The following is a 21,144-nucleotide window of genomic DNA, read 5'->3' as shown; positions in this document are numbered from 1 at the left end:
TAGGTGGGAAATTCAGCCTTATCAATCATTCTTTGTGTTTCACTCTTCAGAATAAGTACCATTCAGATTTATGGGCTGCCTAATTTATTAATCTGAGTAAAAAGAAGACAAAGATATATCTGATTCATTGAATATAATCTTCTGGGCAGATCAGGAAGATGAAGAAAAATACTGAGCGCTGGCTTGGAATAGAAATCTTCAAATATTATCATTTGATCTAGAAATAAACTGGCAGAGCACAAAGGTTGCCTACATTTAACATTCATAGCATTTTACTACTAGATACAGTGCTTACCTCAGATGTCAGAAAATAAGAGACTTTGCACAAAAGCTGGGTTTTATTCATTTTGTGACACTCTTCCTAATGCTACCAAAACCAGCATGTGTTGGTCTAATTGCCCTTCTGTATCTCCATTTTTATATCACTGTAGGTCTTTGGAATTTAGAAATTCTTGATTACCCTGTGTACTGTAACATTTGAAACTGTGCTTGAGCCTAACTGTATTTTGATGTCCCTGCTTTCTTTAAATGGCAGAAGCACTGAATATAAATTAGAATATATTAGCATTTTGCTGACTTAAAAGATGACATTTAGTGTGAGGCATAAAGAGTTAATCTTAGACTTTTAGCTCTGAGCTTACTTTATTGAGCTTCTGCATACACGTGTTAATTTTCTCAGATGAGGGATAATGGATGTCACTTGAGAAAACAATACTGATTTGGGTTCTTTCATAGTTTGTGGGTTTATGTCCCACATGGTATAGAAGCAGGCTCTGGGAGATTGCCTGAAATATGCCTGGCCTCTCAGCTGCACTAAAAATAATTCCTGCTTCCCTTATTTCTAGAAGTAATTCTGAGATGCTGCAAACCTTTACCAGCTCCTTGTTTAGGAAAAAGATTTCTCTTCAGTTTTCAAGTAACAATAAGGGAATGGTCTTTAGGTGTGACTGTTGCATTTCCTTTGTAAAAATGCATGTGTGTTGTGGATTTTGTTTTTGCTTTGTTTAATCACTTTTGTTATGAAGCATTCTTGATTGGGTGACCTTTCTTTGAGAGTAGCATTTCACATTGGATTTTGGCAAAATGGGTTTGATCATCCTTGCTTTACTAAGCACTAGCACCTAGATGACAGTAATTCACCCTCTAATACCCCCACAAAACCTATTTATGCAGAACTTGACATGATTTGCAGTCTCTGTAAAGGAGGAATATAGGACTTAAGCAGTGCCTAGAATTATTTTTTTGACCTCCATTTAAGTTATTGGAAGCATTAGGCTCTTCAGACAACTAACCTGTTCTCTAACATGGCACTTAGCAGCGTATAACAGAACTATCAGTTCTGTGGCATTCATGTGTCTCCCTCCTAACTTGAAGGTGGAAAAATTGCAAGGGAAATTGCTGTCCAGCAATGGAGAGTTTCAGGCAGCCAGTTAAATTGATTTTAGTAGTGATAATAGTCCAATGTAAGGCAACACAATCACAACCTCTTTATTAATATTTGCTGACTATTGTCCATTTTAACTGTAACACGTTGCCTGTGAATGCCAGTGAGCATCCCAATGCCAGGATACCCATGTGAGCTTTGTCATCTGCAGCACATACAGGTACAGAGGTGTTATTTTATTTGTTTGTTTCTGGAAACAGAAAAAAATGCTGGCAACTAAGAGATTGTAGAGATGTTTTTTTCCAACACCAATTTTAAAGAAGTGTGTGAATGGAAAAATTTGTTTCTGAGAATTCAGATAACATCTGCATTAATATGGTATATTGTAAGGATCATTAATGTTCAGAGTATATTATCAGGTGTTTTCTAATGCACTTTTGATGAGCTGTAATGATGCTTGCTGTAGTGTTTTTTCATCTCTACTCTCCCTCCCTTCTTTTTTCTGCTTGATTGTAATAATGACTTAACCCAGGTGGTAGACTCTATCCAGAAAGTGCCCAAGGGAAATATTATTCCCTAGTACCAGCAAACATCACAGATAGTCATTGAGTTCACTGTGAAGTTTCCTCAGGAGGGAAGATCTTGGATCACCCCTTGGGTATCTGGACCTGCCCCACATTTGCAGTGTAATAATCTGGCTTTGCGATGAGATGGAGAAATGGCAGAGAGAAACAAGATGAAAAATGGAAGTAGAAGGGAAGGAAAAAAGCCAGTCATATGTGGTACCTTTTGAAATAACTGATTTTTGTTACAATATAACTTGTCATGGAATAAGGTCCTGGAAAGTATTTGGATCATTTTGAGATTATTATTAAAGAGCGCAGTGCAGTTCCAAATGACAAGGATGAGTGCAAGGATAGAGATTCTTCCCTTTGGATATCTCAGGGTATTGGTTGGTTATGATCCTGCTAGAAAATACTTCTGTTTTTTAGATATGACTGATATTTGTTCTTAATATTTGTCTTTTGTAGCTCTCTTAATCTGCATTATCAGCTAGGAAATGTGTTTTAAGCTCTGGTTCCCTGGTCTTTGTTATGCCACCCAGTTGCACAGAACAGCAAGCTTTAAATAAATGTCATGGATATGCTGTAGCTTTGTCAGGAAGACAAGGTGCCTAAAAGTGAAAAACTGAAAATGCAGGCAATGGTGATAGAAAAATACTACACATGCTTTTCAACTGAGCAAAGTCTTTGTAGTAGTGGGTGTGCAGAGTGTCTGGTATCACTCACTGTGTGCCCTTAGGATTTACTGGCAGTAGCCAGCTCAGGCACCACAAGCAAGAGTAAATCACACTGGTTGTTCAAAAGATGGGCTCTTGTAAGTTTACCCAGATTTACATGCATGTGAAAAGAAGGGGCTTCTTTGTTTTTTTAGTTTTTTCCAAACCTCTGTTTCTTTGTTTGTAGAAGAATTCAAAAATAAAGTACCCAGGAAGAAAATTATGCTGTTAGGTTGCTTTTGGCTATGTTATATTGAAAGCTATACTTTGCAAATGTAATCTGTAGCAGCAAACGGTGTACAAAAGGAAAAGGAGTCATGTTGTTGCACACAACGTTTTCCATTTTCTGTATAAAAGCTTGTTTAAATAATTTTGTGCCCTCCCCTTTTCACTGCCTTTCTTAGGCAGCTGAGTGCATGCCCCTGTCAGCCCAGGGCCATGCACCTGGTGTGGGGGACCTTTCACAGCAAAGGGGGCTCAGGCAGCAGGGAGGCTCAGGCAGCTCCCCCACCAGTGGCTGTTTGCCTGGGACAGGTTTTCTTTGAGGTTGTACTTGGTCTGTGAAATGCTTTGTACTATCTTTTAATCCACCCTCATCTGCCCCCTTAATATTCTCCATGGATGGGGCAGGACTAGAAGGGCACTCTGCAAGTCTCCTAAAATGGAAATGAAAAACCTAAGTGATATCTGGCCCAAAACTGTTTTAGATTTCTCTTGGAAAAAAAAGGAGGCTTTTTAGTGGTCTTTTACTTCTGGGAGCATGGTTTCCCTCCCCAGTGAGATGCATTTTGTGTCAGCTGTTTCTATATTAAAAAAAATAGTCTCCTGAAATAACTGCTTTTGGCTTGTCAGCATCTGGCAGCCCTCTCCTCCTGAAGCAGGCACCGCCAAGGTCCCATGTCAGCAGGAAGGGCCCCTCTCTCCCTGTATGGCCCCTGCAGAGAGGGGGTGCCTGGGGTCACAAGTGGGGCAGCCCAAATGGATTGCACTGCGCCTGCTTCTGATGTGCCTGGCCCGTGCTTGCACACAACGATTAAATTTCTGCTCTTGTCAGTCCATTAAACCTCCCAAAGTGATTTGTTCTCCCCAGAGAATCACAGGAGAGGGGGTGGAAAGGTAAAAAGAGAAAGGAGAAAAATAAAGAAGGGCTGGCAGGAGGAGAGGACAAACCAAAAATGAGTAAAACAGAGCTGCTGAATCCCATAGCCAAGTATTACATTATAGACTCCCAGTTTGGATATAAACAAAATGTTTTCTTAGAGCAGAAGTACATCCAAAACTTAAATATTTTCCAGAGGTGAACCAGACGTGCTCTGTCCTGCCTCAGGAGCAGGAGGAGGTGACTCACCTCTGGCACCTCTCAGCCCCCAGCCCTCTCTCTGCTCATGCCCCTCTTTGCAGTGCCAGCAGGACGGTTCTGAGGGGTTGCTTGTGTTGCACAGCTGGGTTTGGGTGATTCCAGCTGCCCAGGGCAGGTACCTGGCTGGCCTGGTCTCTGGCTCCTGCAGCAGCTGCATCTCTCACTGCTGCTGGGTGCTCTGTGCAGCTGCCATGTGCCTCACGGCCCTGGTGTGAGCAGCCAGCTTTGCTGATGTATTTATTGTGTGACACTGCTCAGCTGGATGGGTTTTGGAGGCTGGTGGTGAGGCTCACTCAGCTCAGTGTGACAGTGGCCACCACACAGTGTCTTCCTGGAGTGTCCCTCCAAGGGGGCTGAGGACAGAGCAGGACAAGGCTGAGTCTCTTGATGGGTTTCAGGACACCCAGTTTCTTGGTTTTGAGGAGTCCATATTTCTTAAAATATCATCCAGCTAAAAGAAACAAAAAATACCGTGCCTAAAGAGCACAAATGTTGTCACCAAAGCTAACAGAAGTAAGGAAATTAATACTTATAGTTGACCTCCAATACCTAGGCACAGTGGGGTGTAGCAAGGAAGTAGTTAGAAAGGCACCATGGTGAGCCTTGCAGTGAATTACCTTACTTTTATTAACTTTCTGACAACCTCAGTGAATTTCCTTTCTTTTTATGAAGTGATTAAAAAACCTAATCAGATCGTGTAATTAAAATATATAATTGCACAATCTCAGAGTTTTTCATAATTACTGTACACGGTAAATATTGTTACCTGATAACACTTTGCACAAAAATTCTGATGAATTTGATGGTTAGGAGGTGTCTGATTTCCAGTGTTTGCAATGGAACCTTCTCTAGTGGCACTAGATAGATAGTAAAATGTTTTAAAATGGAAACTATAGTGAGGCTCTAAAATAATGACTCGGTTGTCCTTTTTTAAAGCTTTTGTACATATTGGGCAGCTGGTAAGTGTTGACATGGTGTGTTTCTGTGCATTTATAATGGCTGTTTCCTTCATGCTCACACCTCTGCTTCTGTTTTGTTAGGCACCACCCACTGGAAAATGGGTGTTTTGATACAAAGCAACACAGTAAGAAAAAAATCGGATCAAATCCAGTATCTCAATTGCAGCCAAAGAACTGAATTAAAATGAAGTCCCTCTTAAGCCTGTGTACAATGACTTCAGGATAGACATGATATTGCAGCCTTCCTGATGTCAGGTAGCCAGGAGACCCTGGACTATGGTTGTGTTCATAGAAAGTCCAAAGATGCAAGGTATGATAATCCTAAATAATGGGAAAATTGTTACCCAAAACCAACCGAACAAAAAAAGGTTGGATGTGTCTTTAAAATCAGCTCCCAGGTGTGAGGAAGCAGTTACTGAGTTTTCATTAATTTGTCCGATTTTGTTTGTTTTGGAAAGGGTGAGATGGGCTAAAGATCTTTTAGACAGCAGCATGGTTTATTAGTGGTCAGAAAACTCTTCTGTCCTGAAAATTTTTGCTTATTGACTAGAACTAAAACACATTTCAGAAAAGCCTTGAGAAAACATGTAAATAATATGTGAATTGTATCTGGGGAGCCTTATTCTCTCACTCTCCTGTGGGAGACAGCCGAGCTGCCCAGTCTGTACTCCTGTCTGGGCAGGGAGCTTTGGCTGTGGGTCTGGGAAGGGCAAAACCAAACAGATTGCAGGGAGATGGTGAGAGGTTTTCATTATTTAGGTATATTTAGGACAGTAGGATTTTTTGCAAATGAATTTGGTCTGAGTTTTAAAATTCTTTGTGTTGTTTATGAAAACAATAGTTTTTCATTTCCATGGTGGGGGTGTGTGTGTTGTCAGCCATTAATTGACTGGAGATGTTTTTTTAACACATCTGGTTTTGGAGGTACAAGTGTGTCTTTTAAACCTCTGATGCCTGATTTCCCAGAGAGATCTTGGTTGTTTATTTTTTATAGAGTCTTTTGCTTTTTCTGTTTTGATTTTTTGACCATTTTTCCTGTGCAGAAAATGTGCTCCTACCCTAAATATCCACTTCCAGCTTCCACCCATGTTTAATTTAGGGGACTCTTCTGTAGAAAGCCTGTACCTTTCTGTAAAAAGCCTTGCTGTACCTTTAGTGTCAAGATGTACTTTTGGAGGGTACATTCAATCTCTCTCTCCCCACGGCCTCCTCATTCCTTTTACTGAGTTGTTTAGTCTATTAACATTCCCAGATACTTTTTTGTCAGCATAACCAGTCCTCATCATGTGGGTAAAGTTAGAGAGAAAGTTATTGATTATAGCTTTTCCCTTTATTTCATTTAAATCTCTGATATCAGTGCCAATGTCTGTGTGACACTGCTCTCAAATTGAAGGAGTGCTGTTAGTGAGTTGTTGGGGAAACATATTTGTTTGCACATGCCAAGACATTTGCTGTCCCTCCTTCTCTTCAGGGATGAATTGAGATGATTCAGTGTACACTCCAACCCTAATTTTAATCCCATTTAAACAAATAATTGTGCCCTGCACCTTTCCTTGTTGTAAATTCACTCTCTCATGTATCTGTGGCCAAGGCACAAAGACAGTTACTAACTAGAATAAATCATACAGTTCACATTTTGTGGGAAAACCTGCATTGGTAGTTAAACTAGAGCCATCTGAATAGAGAAAATGAGCACCTAAGACTGTAAAACAATTCAGGAGGAAGGTGTCCTTGCTACAGGGGACTTTGAGGAAAGTGCCCCTCTTCTGGTCTGTGGGCAGTGTGGTGCTTGCAGCTGGGGCTGGGAGCACAGCAGGGATGGAGGGGAGGTTCCTGCCAGGCTCTGCATGGCTCCTGGCAGGAGGGCAGCAGGGCTGGAGGGGCTGTTGTCTCCTGCTTGGATTCGCTCTGGCTCCCCAGCTGCGCTCCCCCCTCCTGCCTGCCTGCACTGATGAGCATCCTCCCTACGGGAGGCTTTCTCCGGAGCATGGTCGCTGCTGACTGACAACCTGAGAAGCCTCTAAAGAATTTAAGGATTCTTTAAAGTCATTTAGAGATTCAAAAAGTCTCTCACAAACTTGTGGTGTAGGAGATGGGGCACCTGGGCTGCTCTCAGTGCTGGGTACCCACAGGAGAGGGATATCTGGTGCTCTGTGACACATAGGTGCTGGCAGTGGGCACCATGGGGCTCATCGCCTGCAGCCTGAATAGGGACTCAGCAGTGTTGGGCATGGGATCCCTCCCTGAGCTGCACCAATGGAGTTGGGAGCTCGAGGAAAAGAGACCTTGGCTGTTGCCACAGCTTTTCTTTTGAAGGTGCAGTTGCACGATTTGTCATCGGGCCCTTCAGTCAAAAGGGCAAAGATGTGTTGGAAGCAGAGAGCAGCTTTTGGTGGATGGTTTTGTTGTGTGGTGCAGTGCAAGTCCTCAGATCACAGATGCTGGGTCACTGACGGTTAAACTTGAAAGGACTCTCATGCAGCACATTTGTTGTAGGGAAACACTGGTGTACCGAGAGCAATCTTACCGGGTGGCAAATGTGTCTGTTTGCTTGCTCGTTTTAAAAGTCTCTTCTTGTTTAAAATGGTGGGTACTGTTAGGAAAAAAGAAGTAGCATTACCATACAGCGCAGAATACATGTCTCTCCCAGGCAAGCCATGCTGTTTGACTTTCATCTTGCATAGTAAAAAACCTATAGTTATTTTCTTTTTAAGCCTTTCAGTTATTTCTGTCAGGTATTGATAAGTGGAGAACTTCCTTCCCACCTCTGTTTCATGCAGTTCCCCTCAGGCCAGTTACAAACATTGTGCAGATTCATGACCAATGTTTATGATAATCAGGAATGTGCTTCATATTCACCAGTATGCTGTTACATTTGTGGGTACTCTGTTTAAATTTTAAATGAATTAATTTCTTAAAAATTGTTCACTAACAAACCCAAAGCCTTACTAATTGTACTTTGCCCTAATGCACACCATCCCTAAGGAATGGGAGATTTACTCAGCTGGAGCAAACCCCATTTCCAGTCTTGGGTCAGATGGAGCTGGCAGCTTCTTCAGCTCCAGGGATATCCACTGGGGTCACTGGGGCACACAGGCCCCTCCAAAACCAGGCAGATGGAGGCCTTGAGGGGCTGCACTCACCAGACATGTGGAAGTTGTGATATTTGCAAGTGCAGCTTCATTTCCGTTCATGGTGTTTGCACGAAATCTTAATTCTGAATTCACTAAAGGGACAGGAATACATGCACCTTTCTGAAAATATCTCTAATAGAACTGGCTATATCTCATATTTATGTCACTTGAGTTTTGAGGAGTGTTGAGTAACTGCTGTTCCTATTGAATTCAATGGGATTGCTGTGAATACAAAACACATTTGGAAGTCAGAACAATAATGTGTGTGCATAGCTATAAAACAGGTTACTTGATACTGTTTGTCACATGTAATTTAGTTTTCTTCCCTTCTTCTTTGAAGGCAGTATAAAATCTGGATGTTGTTGGTTTTTACTGTTTGTTTATTGCTGAGTAATTTCAGCCAACATGTGTTTTTCTGCATTAAGTCTATTCATCATGAACATCAATCCATTGAGATTGGAAGTGTGTCTCAGTTTTCCCACCTAGATCAAAATAAGAGTCTGGAACAGCCTCCTTCTTTTTAACTTAACAAACTGGTTTTATTTTCCCCTGCAACTTGCTCTAATAATATAACCAGCTTTAAGTTCCTCAGGCTGGAAAGCTTGGCGGTAAAGTTCTGTGCAGGGCAGAGTGTGAAACATAAGGTTTTTCTCAGGTTTGAAACTTGGCAATTGTCTTCTCTTCTACTGAGCATTGATGGAAAATACTAATTTAGAAGTAGAATTCTGTTCTCTGGAAAGTACTTATCCTCTATTAGAGACAGGGACTGCAAACCCATTTTCTTACAGGTCAGGTCACCACATAAGATCAGTTGAAGATCAGTTGAAGAAAGCCACTCTAGCAATGCAGTCAGTTCTGGTGACCTCAGCCAGAGGGCACAGAGTGGTTTTTGTCCATTTTCTCACTTCTAGTGGTTGTTTTGCCTCACAGCTGATTCATGACATCAGAGTAGAAAGAGCTCTGCAGAAATGGAAAGGCCACTCTAGTATTCTCTACCAGCACAGAAGCAGATAGCCATTTGTCTTAGTAGTGACAGCAGATTATCAGAGAACTCTTGGTGAAGCTGTCTTTGTCCTAGTTTGCCACTGCCCCAGTTTTAAAGGCACTTGCTTCTCCAGACTGCTGCCCACACCATGAAAATGAGCTCTGACTTGATTCTGCACAAGCTGAATATGCTGTGGGAAAGAAAGTGCTGCTTGTCCTTGTCAGTGCTGACTTCCAGAACTCACTGCTCACTGTGCAGGCTATGACCCTTAAATGAATTTTATGAATGAGCTAAATGTATTGTAATTGATTACTTCACTTGAAAGTACAATGTAAAATCATGAAAACGAGCACAATAAAACATTAAATTAAATCCCACCAATCTGGTCCATTAGTGAAGAAAAGTCTGTATCTCTTTACTTTCAGATTTGCATTCAGTGAGTTTCTGCAAACAGCAGCCAGTCTGTGTTTCTGGTGCTATGGTTGTGAGCTGAGGGAAAGAGCTTGGGCTGAGTCTGTGTGACCGCATGTGCCTGAGGGCACTCAGCAAAACAGCCTGAGAACAGGTGCCTGCTGAATTTGAGAGCTGCCTGATCAGATGGGAGGGAGGAAATCGTAAATCTAGGAAATTCATCTGATGCATTTCATCCCACCAGAAAGGCTGTCCCACTGGCCACATTTCCATGAGCAGCTCAGTCTCAGTCTCAGGTGTGTGCTGTGTGGGAACACCCTCCCTGCTAACAGCAGCAAAACGCAAGGAAGGGAAAACATCTCAATACAGAGATGAGAAAACGCATGAAGTGATGCATGTATTGCAGAGAGCTGCACAGAGGCTGATGTTCTTCCACTGCTCTGGGCTGGATCTTTGGCTCTGCAAAGGGGCGGTGCAGGGCCCAGGGCTGGCCCCACTCGTGCTGTGATGAGGGCAGGCTCTGCAAAGCTGCTGTGAGAGCTGCTCAGATCACTGCAGCCACCCTGCTTGCATCCCTATGCTCAGATAAAAAAGAAAGCTCTTAACTGCTGAGTGTTGTCTCTTTGTTTTGCATAATCAAGTGTTGAAATCATGATAAATGTTGACATCGAGTAGCCAGAAGAGCAGAATATAATTGTGTAAGGCCAATGAGGTCATATGAAGTTTGTGCTCTGGCTAACATAATATGTAGAAATATTACTAACAATTAGCATAAGTATTGCCGTTTATTATAACTAATTTTACAACTAATTATTATAAGTAATAATTATTCTACTAGGATTTTTTTCCTGAGGGCTTTGTCATTCCTAATGTTTGAAAGCTGTAGATGTTGTAGCTGAAACCCCAATTCTGCAATATTCTCTCAATGTGACTGTTGCATCCGCGCTGCATCTGTGTGACTCCATATAGTTTTGTTCTTTTACATCTGTCTTACAACGTGCCCTTTTGCTAAATGCTCTGTAGGCATCAAAGCAGGCAAGAATGACACAGGACCCTCTAGGTAGCAGGGTAAGCAGAAGCAGCAAGCTATTAAGATCTTCCTGTTATTTCATTGATGATTTTGTAGGTATCATCTTCTAATCTCATTTTAAAAAGACAGAATGGGCATTTGAATATTTCTGAGGAGACAATTGCTAAGCAAAATATATATATAATCCTACCATTTTGGTAGGAATAGGGTGAGTTATTATTGATTCACAGAGCACGACAAAACATCACTGCATGAATTAGCAAACAGCTGTTTCTAATTTGAGTTTAGAACTGTACACAGAGGAACTTGTTTTAGTGTTCACTCCTTTCATTTATAATGAATTTTAATTACCGCTACAGGTGAGAAAAATGTAGAAACAAGCTTGTATCTTGTGGAAGAAACAAAGGAGAGACAGATGCTAACAGATTTACAGTCTGTGATAAAAGGAATGTTTTGGTACACTTTACATGTAATTAGAGTGCAGCTGTTTTCAGTCCCAAGTCCATGATGCACAGCAGAATATAGTATCTGCTGCTTTTCCAAAGGGAGTAAAGAAAAACAGTGATTCAACTCTGAAAGCATTTAGTTTATTCCTAGATCTAACATAAAACTTTCTCCTCCAGCCCTATTATGCCATTTATCGAAGCGTGAAATAACTTACTTAATGATATGTTAATTTTTTTGTTACCAGCAAAATAGAGATTGTTTGACATAAGGAAAAATAATGTTAAAAATAACATTTTATCATCTGCTCAGAATTATGGATCACCCTGTCGATGGTCATTACTGAGCCTTGCTATCTCTGCTAATGGGAGACAAGGGATCAGGCATGCATTGCTCTGCCTTAACAAGTTTCTGTATATCAGCTAAGCTTCAATAGACATCTTTGTGTGTACTTTTAACTTGCAGTATAAAAAAGACTAATTAGATGTATCTTTGATCACTACAAAAAGGTTTAAACAAAGACAGCAAGGTTTAAACTGTCTATGTGTAACTGTTTATCTGTGGCAGACATCCCAGCAAGTTTGGTGTTTGAAATTCTGCACTACATCTTGTGCTGATTTTGTATTCTAAATACAAAGTTACTCTCTGCATGAGAAGAAAAATCAGATTATATATACTTTCCATTGAGCCAGACGTCTTCCTTCTTTTTAAAAAAATCACTATAAAATGAATTGCAGTACAAAGCTGAGAAAGTGGGAAAAGAGTCACTAACCTTTGGTAATTTAGTCCAACAAAAATGCTTACCTCATAAACATGGGATTAGGTATGGGATTGAATTTTTCTCAAGTCAGAGATTTGAGTCTCAATTTTTCTCAACATGGGATTGAATTTTTCTCAAGTCAGAGATAATAATGAAAGCAATGCCTCTGGTGCCGCTTACATTAGCACCTCTTAGACTTTTATCCAATTTCATGTTTGCTTTGAAATACTTACATACAAATATGTATGTATGTATGTATGTATGTATGTATAGAATAGCATAGTGCCTTAAAATACAGAACTCTGACCTGTTTGGTGAAGAAGCTGATGTTACTGAAGTGTGAAGCTCTGTGTAGAGTTCTTCAGAGCAGTGTGGACTTCCCAGGTCCCCCTCCCTGCCTTGGCTAAGGGTGGGTTAAGCAGCTCTGGGAGACAGTTGCATGATATTTTTTGAGAAATAACTATAATAAGTTGCAGAAATCCTTCTTCTCTCATTTAGTGAAGTGTGCTTGAGTGTTCAGTAGTGCTGGGTGTCAGTGACAGTGCCATTCAGTGCTAGATCCAGTGTCAGTGTACAAGGACTTTCATTGCCACAGGGGCTGGTGGGTCACAGTCCATTATTGCCTTCTGTGATGCAATGAACAGAAATGTTCATTGAAGCTAATAAATGCATAAAAAAATTGAGTTTGGAATATTATTGGTACTTCTAATTATTTCTTATAACTGTGAAGGAAATGTGCAGGAAAATGGGACTAAACACTCCAACAAAATAATTAAACAAAAAGTTGTCACAGTGCACTGAAAATGTTGAACTTAAAACATTTGCTATGTAAACTTGATCTGCATTATTTCACACCAGCACTGCAGTGTAAATGAGCAGCGTATGCCATGTGAGGTTCTTACTATAATCCATTGTAATGTCTATCCCTGGCTTTAATACATAGTGCAGCAATGCAAAATTTGCTGTAACCAGTACTGAGGATTTGTCAGTCCTCAATCTCTGTGTTTTATTCTCATAGTTAAGCATCTGCAATAATAATAATTATTGAAATTGATAGCATTTCTATTAGACTTTCCATCTGAGGATGTCTCAGGGTTTTCACAGCAATACAGAAGTAAGCCCTACAATTTGCCCTTGAGAAGCAGATGGCTTTTTGCTATTATGGAGATGAGGAACTGAAGCACAGTTCAGAAGCGTGTCTTATGATGCCAAGCTTGCAAGCTTGTTTTCAAAAGTTACTTTTTTGGGTGCAAGAATTCCGTCAACTTTCAACAGCGTAAAGCATTTTCAGTGCTTTGACCATCTGTAAGTTGTGTATCGTGGAGGGATTCAGAAAGAATCAGAAGTCTGAGCTTAAACAGCAATCCTTCCTTCAACAATCAATTTCAGGGTTTTGTGTTTGTTAATTTAAGTATTTCTCTTGTGTACTAGCTCTGTGCAAGAGGAATAAACCTGATAGAATAAAATCACATTCTAAATCTGACCTCCTTGGTTTATTGTCCCATATGGAGATGCCTTCTGGGCTCAGGAGGGGAGTCTTAAAGATGTTTCTTTGGCCAGCCCCTGGATTTTTCTGATGCCTGGGGCTGGTTGTGCAAGCTCTTCTGAGCCCTGTGGTGCTCAGTCTGTGCTGGTGGCACTGGGAGGAGCTGGCCTGCTGTAGAGCCCATTGCAGCGTTCCCGTGCTGTGGAGGGATGCACAGAGGCCCTGTGGAAGTGCCCCCTGAGCTCCCCACACATAGGGGAGACAGAGTGGGGAGATTTTCTGTGGAGGGGGATCCAGTGATACTCTGTTGGTGAACAACAGCTTTAGGCAAGGATGAGCTTTAGGTCCAGGTCAGCAAATGTGATCTCTGTGCATGTGTTTTGTTCTTGAAAGGAAAAGCAATCAGCTGGGGGTAGCCTGGGTTTGTGCACTTCCTGCCCAGGAATGTGGCCCCCAGGGCTGGGTGAGCTGGGGGAGCTCAGCTGGGGAGCTGAGCAAGAAAATGAAGCTCTGCTCAAAGTTCAGCAGGAGTGAACTGTTTCCAGCTACCTGTGGACAGGGAGATGGGAAGGTGTTTGCAGGGACTGTGAAATTGTGTCTGGTTGATTATATTTCTATTAGCAAAATGACTCTGGAATAATAAATATATCAATGTCAGCAGTGTATGCTGAGATGGCAGTGCTGCTTACTCCTGGCAATCTGTGATGAGCCATTTGTCTCCCTTCTACGAGAGACCACATCTTTTTAAAACTTCATTTTATTGTTTTAGCTTCATGAATATGTCTCTGAACTTGGCTTGTGTTATCTGGAAGAAAAATAGAGAATGAAGTATGATTTATACTGCATTTTGGCCAAATTGTTCTTCTTAAAAGGAAAAATACATTTATTGAATGCATTGAGGCTGGAATTAGCTCCTCACTGATGATGATAAATGCTTGCAGTCCTGTAAACGTGCTGAACATTAAGTTGCTAAATTACTGTACCACTTTGAGATTGATTATCAAGAATGGCCCTTTAAGCTTCATGACCTGCACATATATCCTGAGGACTACTGGCATCCTGAAGCCTCCTTAATGCTCTTTTTTTTCCTAATTAAACTTTTTATTGAATTTTCTTACCCTTTTAATACTTGTTTTGATTCTCTTATGCGCAAATGACAAAAGCCTTGCACCAGCCATGTGATTCTCTATTTTAGAACAGTCCCACTTTGCAGGATTAGCCATTTTAATGACTTTAATCTCCTTTTTGAAAGTGATTTTTCTCATTCTGCTACATTCCTTTGATTGCATTAATGTAGAATTATTATTCTAACCATCTTTTCCAGACATGTCATACCACATCTAAAATATATCTTCCCACTAAAATATTACTGTGGTAAAATACCTTAGAATTTTCTCCTCAGTTCATTATAGGTCTTTTCTTCAATTTAATATGGCAAGTTAAAATTAACAGGGCCATTATTCATTCATTCCATAAAGAGATTAATGATAATGAGTTTTCCCTAATTTCTTCAGTTTAGGTGTTCAGTAATTTAGTATCTTGTTAGTAAGAAATCCATGTAGGTTGTTTCTTGTGCTTAAAGTTTCTTCTAAAATTCTTTTTAATCAATAAAATTATGAGAAAAATCCTGGAATATAAAGAATCAAGAAATTAAACATGAAAATTGGTAAAAGGTCTAACTGAAGCTAACAAAAGGAGATAATCTTTGCGTTCTATGTAAACACTTCCATTTTATGACAAATCCAGCTTTCCAACCTGAGAAATGTTATTTTTTTAAAATCCAAATTATATTAGCAAAGGCTTTGTGCTTCACTCACAAAGTAGTACTAATACCAGCTTTCTTTGATTTTGTTTTCTGAATAGCTCAATATGTTTGAAGAGCAGCAGCTGGAGAGGAACTGGCTCTATTTGAGTGTTAGACTGTGTATTGAGGTAGATCTGTTCATTTCAGAGGAAAGAGACTTTCTAGAGATTTGTTGAGTTTGCGTGGTGGGCCAATGTAATGGTTGGCATACGTGCATATGGATGTAAATAAGTTAAAGCAGTTGGCCCAGCCTGTGTTACCCCTGGATTTGGCCCACGGCATCTCAGGTTTCCGAGCCGAACAATGGAGCTTTATTCGGTGGAGGCGTTTGGAGAGCTCGGCCTCTCTCAGCTCAGCCCTTCCTGCGTGCCCCGCCGCTCCACACACGACTGCGAGAGGGGGCATATTTCAAATGCACGTGTTTCTACAAACATTTCTGCAAACAGACATATAAAATTATTGTAATTACAGCCAGTAAGCCCGAGCAGTAACTAACAAATGGTGGGGTGCTTTTCCTCTTGTTGTTTTTCTCCTTTCTCCCCCTCTCTGTAGACAGCAGCAGCGGCACAAACGCAACATGTGCTGCCCTAGTTCAGGCCCAGCATCCCCCTCGTGCTCCCCTTTGTCTCCTTGCCCCTGGAGGAGCCCAGCTGGTGAGAGGAGGGAATTAGGCAGCCCTGAGCTACCGGTACCTCCCCGGGGCCCCTAATCCGGGCGCTGGCAGCCGGCTGCCTCTTCCCTCCGACGGCCCGTGGCCGCAGGTCCGTGGGGACGGAGCCCCGGATACGGCTGGCGGCAAAGCTGGGGGATGGCGGGGGCCGGGGCCTCCCCTGGGGCTCCGCAAAGCTGTGCTGGCAGCGCGGTGGGCGGCGGAGGTGGCTTAAATTGGGAACATGAGGCTTTGTTGCAGCTGCAGAGAGAGAGCCGTTCGTGGTCGGGGGAGTCAAGCCTGAGAAAAGTTTACATAAAAATCAGGAGCTCCTTGTCTGTGTTCTAGGCTTGGGCTCCGCCGGATTTGGAGGAGCTAGTTGAGCGCAAAGACCTTGAGCATCTTAAAAGCGCGGATGCTCGCTGAGAGTCGAGGTGCATTTCGGGAGCAGGAAGAAGCAGCTTCTTGGTGTCCAGCATCGCTCTGGAGTGGGAGGTTTAGTTAAACCAGGGAGCAGAGCTCCCTGGGGAGCAGGGGGTGCAGAGAGCAGACGCCTGACCTGGAAAATAGACGTCCCCATCGTGCCGGAAAAGTTGTTTGGGGTGTGCTTATTTTGGGGTGTGCTTATTTGGTTTAGTTTTTTCCAAGGTCGCTGCTCTCTTTCTTTACCTGGGATGAAAAAGCAGATGTTTGCCAGAGCAGACGGTGCTGCAGGAGCTGCCTGGTACGGTGGTGATACCCTCATTAGCCGAGCCCTTCTCTGAGAGCTCCTTGCCAAACTTGTGCCTTCTCTACTTGTGCCTTCTCCGCCTGGAGAATGTGTAGTTGGCAGGCACGAGGAGTGCGCGTGTGGCAGCCTACACACGCAGTCAGGGATTTTTTTATTGGTTTGTTTTAGTAAAAACTGAAGTATTTAAAACATTAAATGTTTTATAAGGACGGTATATCTTGAGAACCGGCTCCTTTTTAGAATCTCCAAATGTTTGCATGGTCAGCACCTTCCATCATTTACATGAACTTTATTTTTGCTTCATTCTGTGGTTTAGTTTGATATCAGACTAGTGGCAGTTATGTTTCATTCAACATCTCTGCATTTGTTGGAATTAGGATATTTGAACTCACTCTCTTATGTTTCTTGTTAACAATTCTGTTAATGAAAGCTGACAACATTTTATGTATTTTTCCTAAAAAGACTGTGGGGCTGCTGGAGCTGGTGCTGTGTTTCTTTATGGTAATGAGGCTGGGCCATTTTTAGTTTATCCTGAACTTGATTCTTTTGTGATGTCTAGAGATCTCCAGTGGTGATTTTCCCGGGCTTTAAAAAAATTTGTTTGATTTTGTACCAAGAGAGCAACATTACCTTTTATAAAAGCAAACATGGTAATGGTGCAGATCTCTTCTCTGATTTTTTTGAGCTCTCTCAAATCTGATGCTTTTATTTCACCTAGATGTTCAGCTCTGCCTTTGAGCAGGCTTTCATTCTGTTACAGTTTTGAGACAGAACTGAAGGATTTTTTTAATGGAGACATTACTTAAAATCATCTTGATTTAGCATTTAACAGACCCACAAATTCACAGGTGATCACTTAACACTGTAGCTTTCTGAAGTGTTTGTATTGCTTCATTGCACATTGTATTTCGCTTTCTTTATTCATTGTTTATTGCTTTACAGTACAGTGAGCAGGTGTTAAACCTGCTAAAGAAAAACGCTTTTTATTAACACTATGTGTTGGCATATTTGTGAATTATGTGTACAAATATATTTTTATTTCTCTTTCTCAAACCTCCTTTCAAATTCAAGAGGGTTTATTGGGGGTTTTTTTTGAGTGGATTTTTTTTCTTTTAATGCTGTAGTAGCAGAAGCCCATAGTGTTGTTGAGAGCTTTGTCCTTATTTCACAGATGCACTGGGAATTGTTTTTAATCTCCTTTCTGCTTTCCCATTACAGATGGTGATGACGACCCACAACTCTCCTGGGTGGCTTCATCTCCCTCCAGCAAAGATGTTGCATCACCCACTCAGATGATAGGAGATGGGTGTGATCTTGGCATCGGGGAGGAGGAAGGGGGGACTGGCCTGCCGTATCCCTGTCAGTTTTGTGATAAGTCCTTCATTCGCCTGAGCTACCTTAAAAGGCACGAGCAGATCCACAGTGACAAACTACCTTTCAAATGCACCTACTGTAGCCGGCTTTTTAAGCACAAGAGGAGTAGGGATCGTCACATAAAGCTTCACACAGGGGATAAAAAGTACCATTGCCACGAATGCGAGGCTGCATTCTCCCGCAGCGACCACCTCAAAATCCACCTGAAAACCCACAGTTCCAGCAAACCATTCAAGTGTACTGTGTGTAAACGTGGGTTTTCATCTACCAGCTCATTGCAGAGTCACATGCAAGCTCATAAAAAGAACAAGGAACATATGGCAAAGACTGAGAAAGAGGTGAAGAAGGATGATTTTATGTGTGATTACTGTGAAGAGACATTCAGTCAGACTGAAGATTTGGAGAAGCACGTAATGACACGCCACCCACAGCTTTCCGAGAAGGCAGATTTGCAGTGTATTCATTGCCCTGAAGTATTTGTAGACGAAAACTCACTGCTCTCACACATTCATCAAGCCCATGCCAACAAGAAACACAAGTGCCCTATGTGCCCAGAGCAGTTTTCTTCAGTGGAGGAAGTCTATTGCCACTTGGACAGCCACAGACAACCTGACTCCAGCAACCACAGCATCAGCCCTGACCCAGTCCTGGGGAGTGTGGCGTCCATGAGCAGCGCAACGCCGGACTCCAGCGCGTCAGTGGAAAGAGGTTCCACTCCAGATTCGACCTTAAAGCCTTTGAGAGGACAAAAGAAAACCAGGTCTGTTGACAGAGAAGATGGCCAGAACTGGTCTAAAGTTACTTACAGCTGTCCCTACTGCTCGAAGCGTGACTTCAACAGCCTTGCTGTTCTGGAGATCCATCTGAAGACCATTCATGCAGATAAACCTCAGCAAAGCCACACGTGCCAGATCTGCCTTGATTCCATGCCTACACTGTACAACTTGAATGAACACGTGAGAAAAGTGCATAAAAACCATGCCTATCCCATGATGCAGTTTAGCAACATTTCTGCCTTTCATTGTAATTACTGCCCGGAGATGTTTGCCGATATCAATAGCTTGCAGGAGCACATCCGCATTACTCACTGCGGCCCAAACGCTACCCCTCAAGATGGCAACAACGCTTTCTTCTGCAACCAGTGCTCCATGGGCTTTCTGACCGAAGCTACCTTGACTGAGCACATCCAGCAGACTCACTGCAATGTAGGAAATTCAAAATTGGATTCCCCTGTCATTCAGCCAACACAGTCTTTTATGGAAGTTTATTCATGCCCTTATTGCACAAACTCCCCCATTTTTGGCTCCATCCTGAAGCTTACAAAGCATATTAAAGAAAACCACAAGAACATTCCTCTGGCACACAATAAGAAGTCAAAAGCAGAGCAGAGTCCAGTTTCTTCTGATGTTGAAGTCTCTTCCCCTAAAAGGCAGCGGCTTTCTGCAAGCGCAAACTCAGTGTCTAATGGCGAATACCCATGTAATCAGTGTGATCTAAAGTTCTCAAATTTTGAAAGTTTTCAGACCCATTTAAAGTTGCATTTGGAGTTGCTGTTGAGGAAACAGTCTTGCCCTCAGTGTAAAGAAGACTTTGATTCCCAGGAGTCTCTTCTGCAACATCTCACCGTACACTACATGACAACTTCCACTCATTATGTATGTGAGAGCTGTGACAAACAGTTTTCTTCAGTGGATGATTTGCAGAAGCATTTGTTGGACATGCATACTTTTGTGTTGTATCACTGCACCCTTTGCCAAGAAGTTTTTGATTCCAAGGTATCTATCCAAGTGCATCTGGCAGTCAAGCATAGCAATGAAAAGAAGATGTATCGTTGCACAGCCTGTAACTGGGATTTTAGGAAGGAGGTGGATCTCCAGATCCATGTGAAGCATAGTCACTTGGGTAATCCATCAAAGTCTCATAAATGTATCTTCTGTGGTGAGACCTTCAGCACAGAGGTAGAACTGCAGTGCCACATCACAACCCACAGCAAAAAATACAACTGCAAGTTTTGTAGCAAAGCTTTTCATGCCATCATCTTGCTTGAAAAACACTTGCGGGAAAAACATTGTGTTTTTGATGCTAGTGCTGAGAATGGTACAGCTAATGGCATGACCCCAACAAATAAGAAGACAGAAGGGGCAGATATCCAGAACATGTTGATGAAGAATCCGGATACTTCCAACAGTCACGAAGCCAGTGAGGATGATGTGGATGCTTCTGAGCCCATGTATGGCTGTGACATTTGTGGGGCTGCCTACACTATGGAGGTCCTCTTGCAGAACCATCGTTTGAGAGATCATAACATCAGGCCTGGGGAGGATGACTGCTCTAGGAAGAAAGCAGAATTCATCAAAGGTAGCCACAAGTGTAATATCTGCTCAAGGACCTTTTTCTCAGAAAATGGCCTGAGGGAGCACATGCAGACCCATCGAGGCCCAGCTAAGCACTACATGTGCCCCATCTGTGGGGAACGCTTCCCATCGCTCCTGACCCTGACGGAGCACAAAGTCACTCACAGCAAGAGTTTGGATACAGGCACATGTCGGATCTGCAAAATGCCACTGCAGAGCGAGGAGGAATTCATCGAGCACTGCCAGATGCATCCAGATCTCAGAAACTCCCTCACTGGCTTTCGCTGCGTTGTCTGCATGCAGACGGTCACCTCTACCCTGGAGCTGAAAATTCATGGGACGTTCCATATGCAGAAATTGGCAGGAAACTCTGCAACCTCATCGCCCAACGGCCAGGCCTTGCAAAAACTCTACAAGTGTGCGCTGTGCTTGAAGGAGTTCCGCAATAAGCAGGACTTGGTAAAGCTGGATGTGAACGGCCTTCCCTATGGCCTGTGTGCTGGATGCATGACCAGGAGCACCAACGGACAGTCTTCGAGCTTGACTCCACAGGAGGTGAACGAGAGGCCGTGTGGCAGCCTGAGGTGTCCAGAATGTAGTGTCAAATTTGAAAGTGCTGAAGACCTAGAGAGCCACATTCAGGTAGACCACCGAGACCTGACACCCGAGACCAGTGGCCAAAGGAAAGGTACCCAGACGTCCCCTGTTCCCCGAGTAAGTACAGCTGAACTTTAAAGTATCTGAGGGATAAAATGTAGATCTTCAATGTGAAAACTGCTCTGATATTATTACTTTCTATATTAAATTGTCACTTTATCAAATCACTTGTGCTACTAAAAAAATCTCAGCAAAACAGGAGGAAGAGTAGAGTAATTTACATAGAACAATCAGAAGTTTCTTAGCCTCTCAGGCACTTTGATTCCTAGAAGCAGCACATCAGATTTTTTATCTCAGAACTGCCCTAGATTTACCATTTAGAGAGCTGGGACTCTTGAGCAGTG

The 21,144-nt window shown here is 42.3% G+C and overlaps 1 protein-coding gene across 7 annotated transcripts in view; it reads left to right on the top strand.

Annotated features, from left to right (window-relative positions):
- Nucleotides 1–21,144, top strand: part of ZNF423 (zinc finger protein 423) — a 221,796-nt gene that overhangs the window by 110,068 nt on the left and 90,584 nt on the right. For all 7 annotated transcript variants that reach the window (XM_030227724.2, XM_030227723.2, XM_018914570.3 and 4 more), the window contains one exon: nucleotides 17,634–20,857. In XM_030227724.2, coding sequence (XP_030083584.1) covers nucleotides 17,634–20,857 — 3,224 coding nt within the window. The remainder of the gene's footprint in view (nucleotides 1–17,633; nucleotides 20,858–21,144) is intronic.

Source organism: Serinus canaria, chromosome 11 (genome assembly GCF_022539315.1).
Source record: "Serinus canaria isolate serCan28SL12 chromosome 11, serCan2020, whole genome shotgun sequence".
NCBI lineage: Eukaryota > Metazoa > Chordata > Aves > Passeriformes > Fringillidae > Serinus > Serinus canaria.
This window is presented reverse-complemented; position numbering and strand designations above follow the sequence as displayed.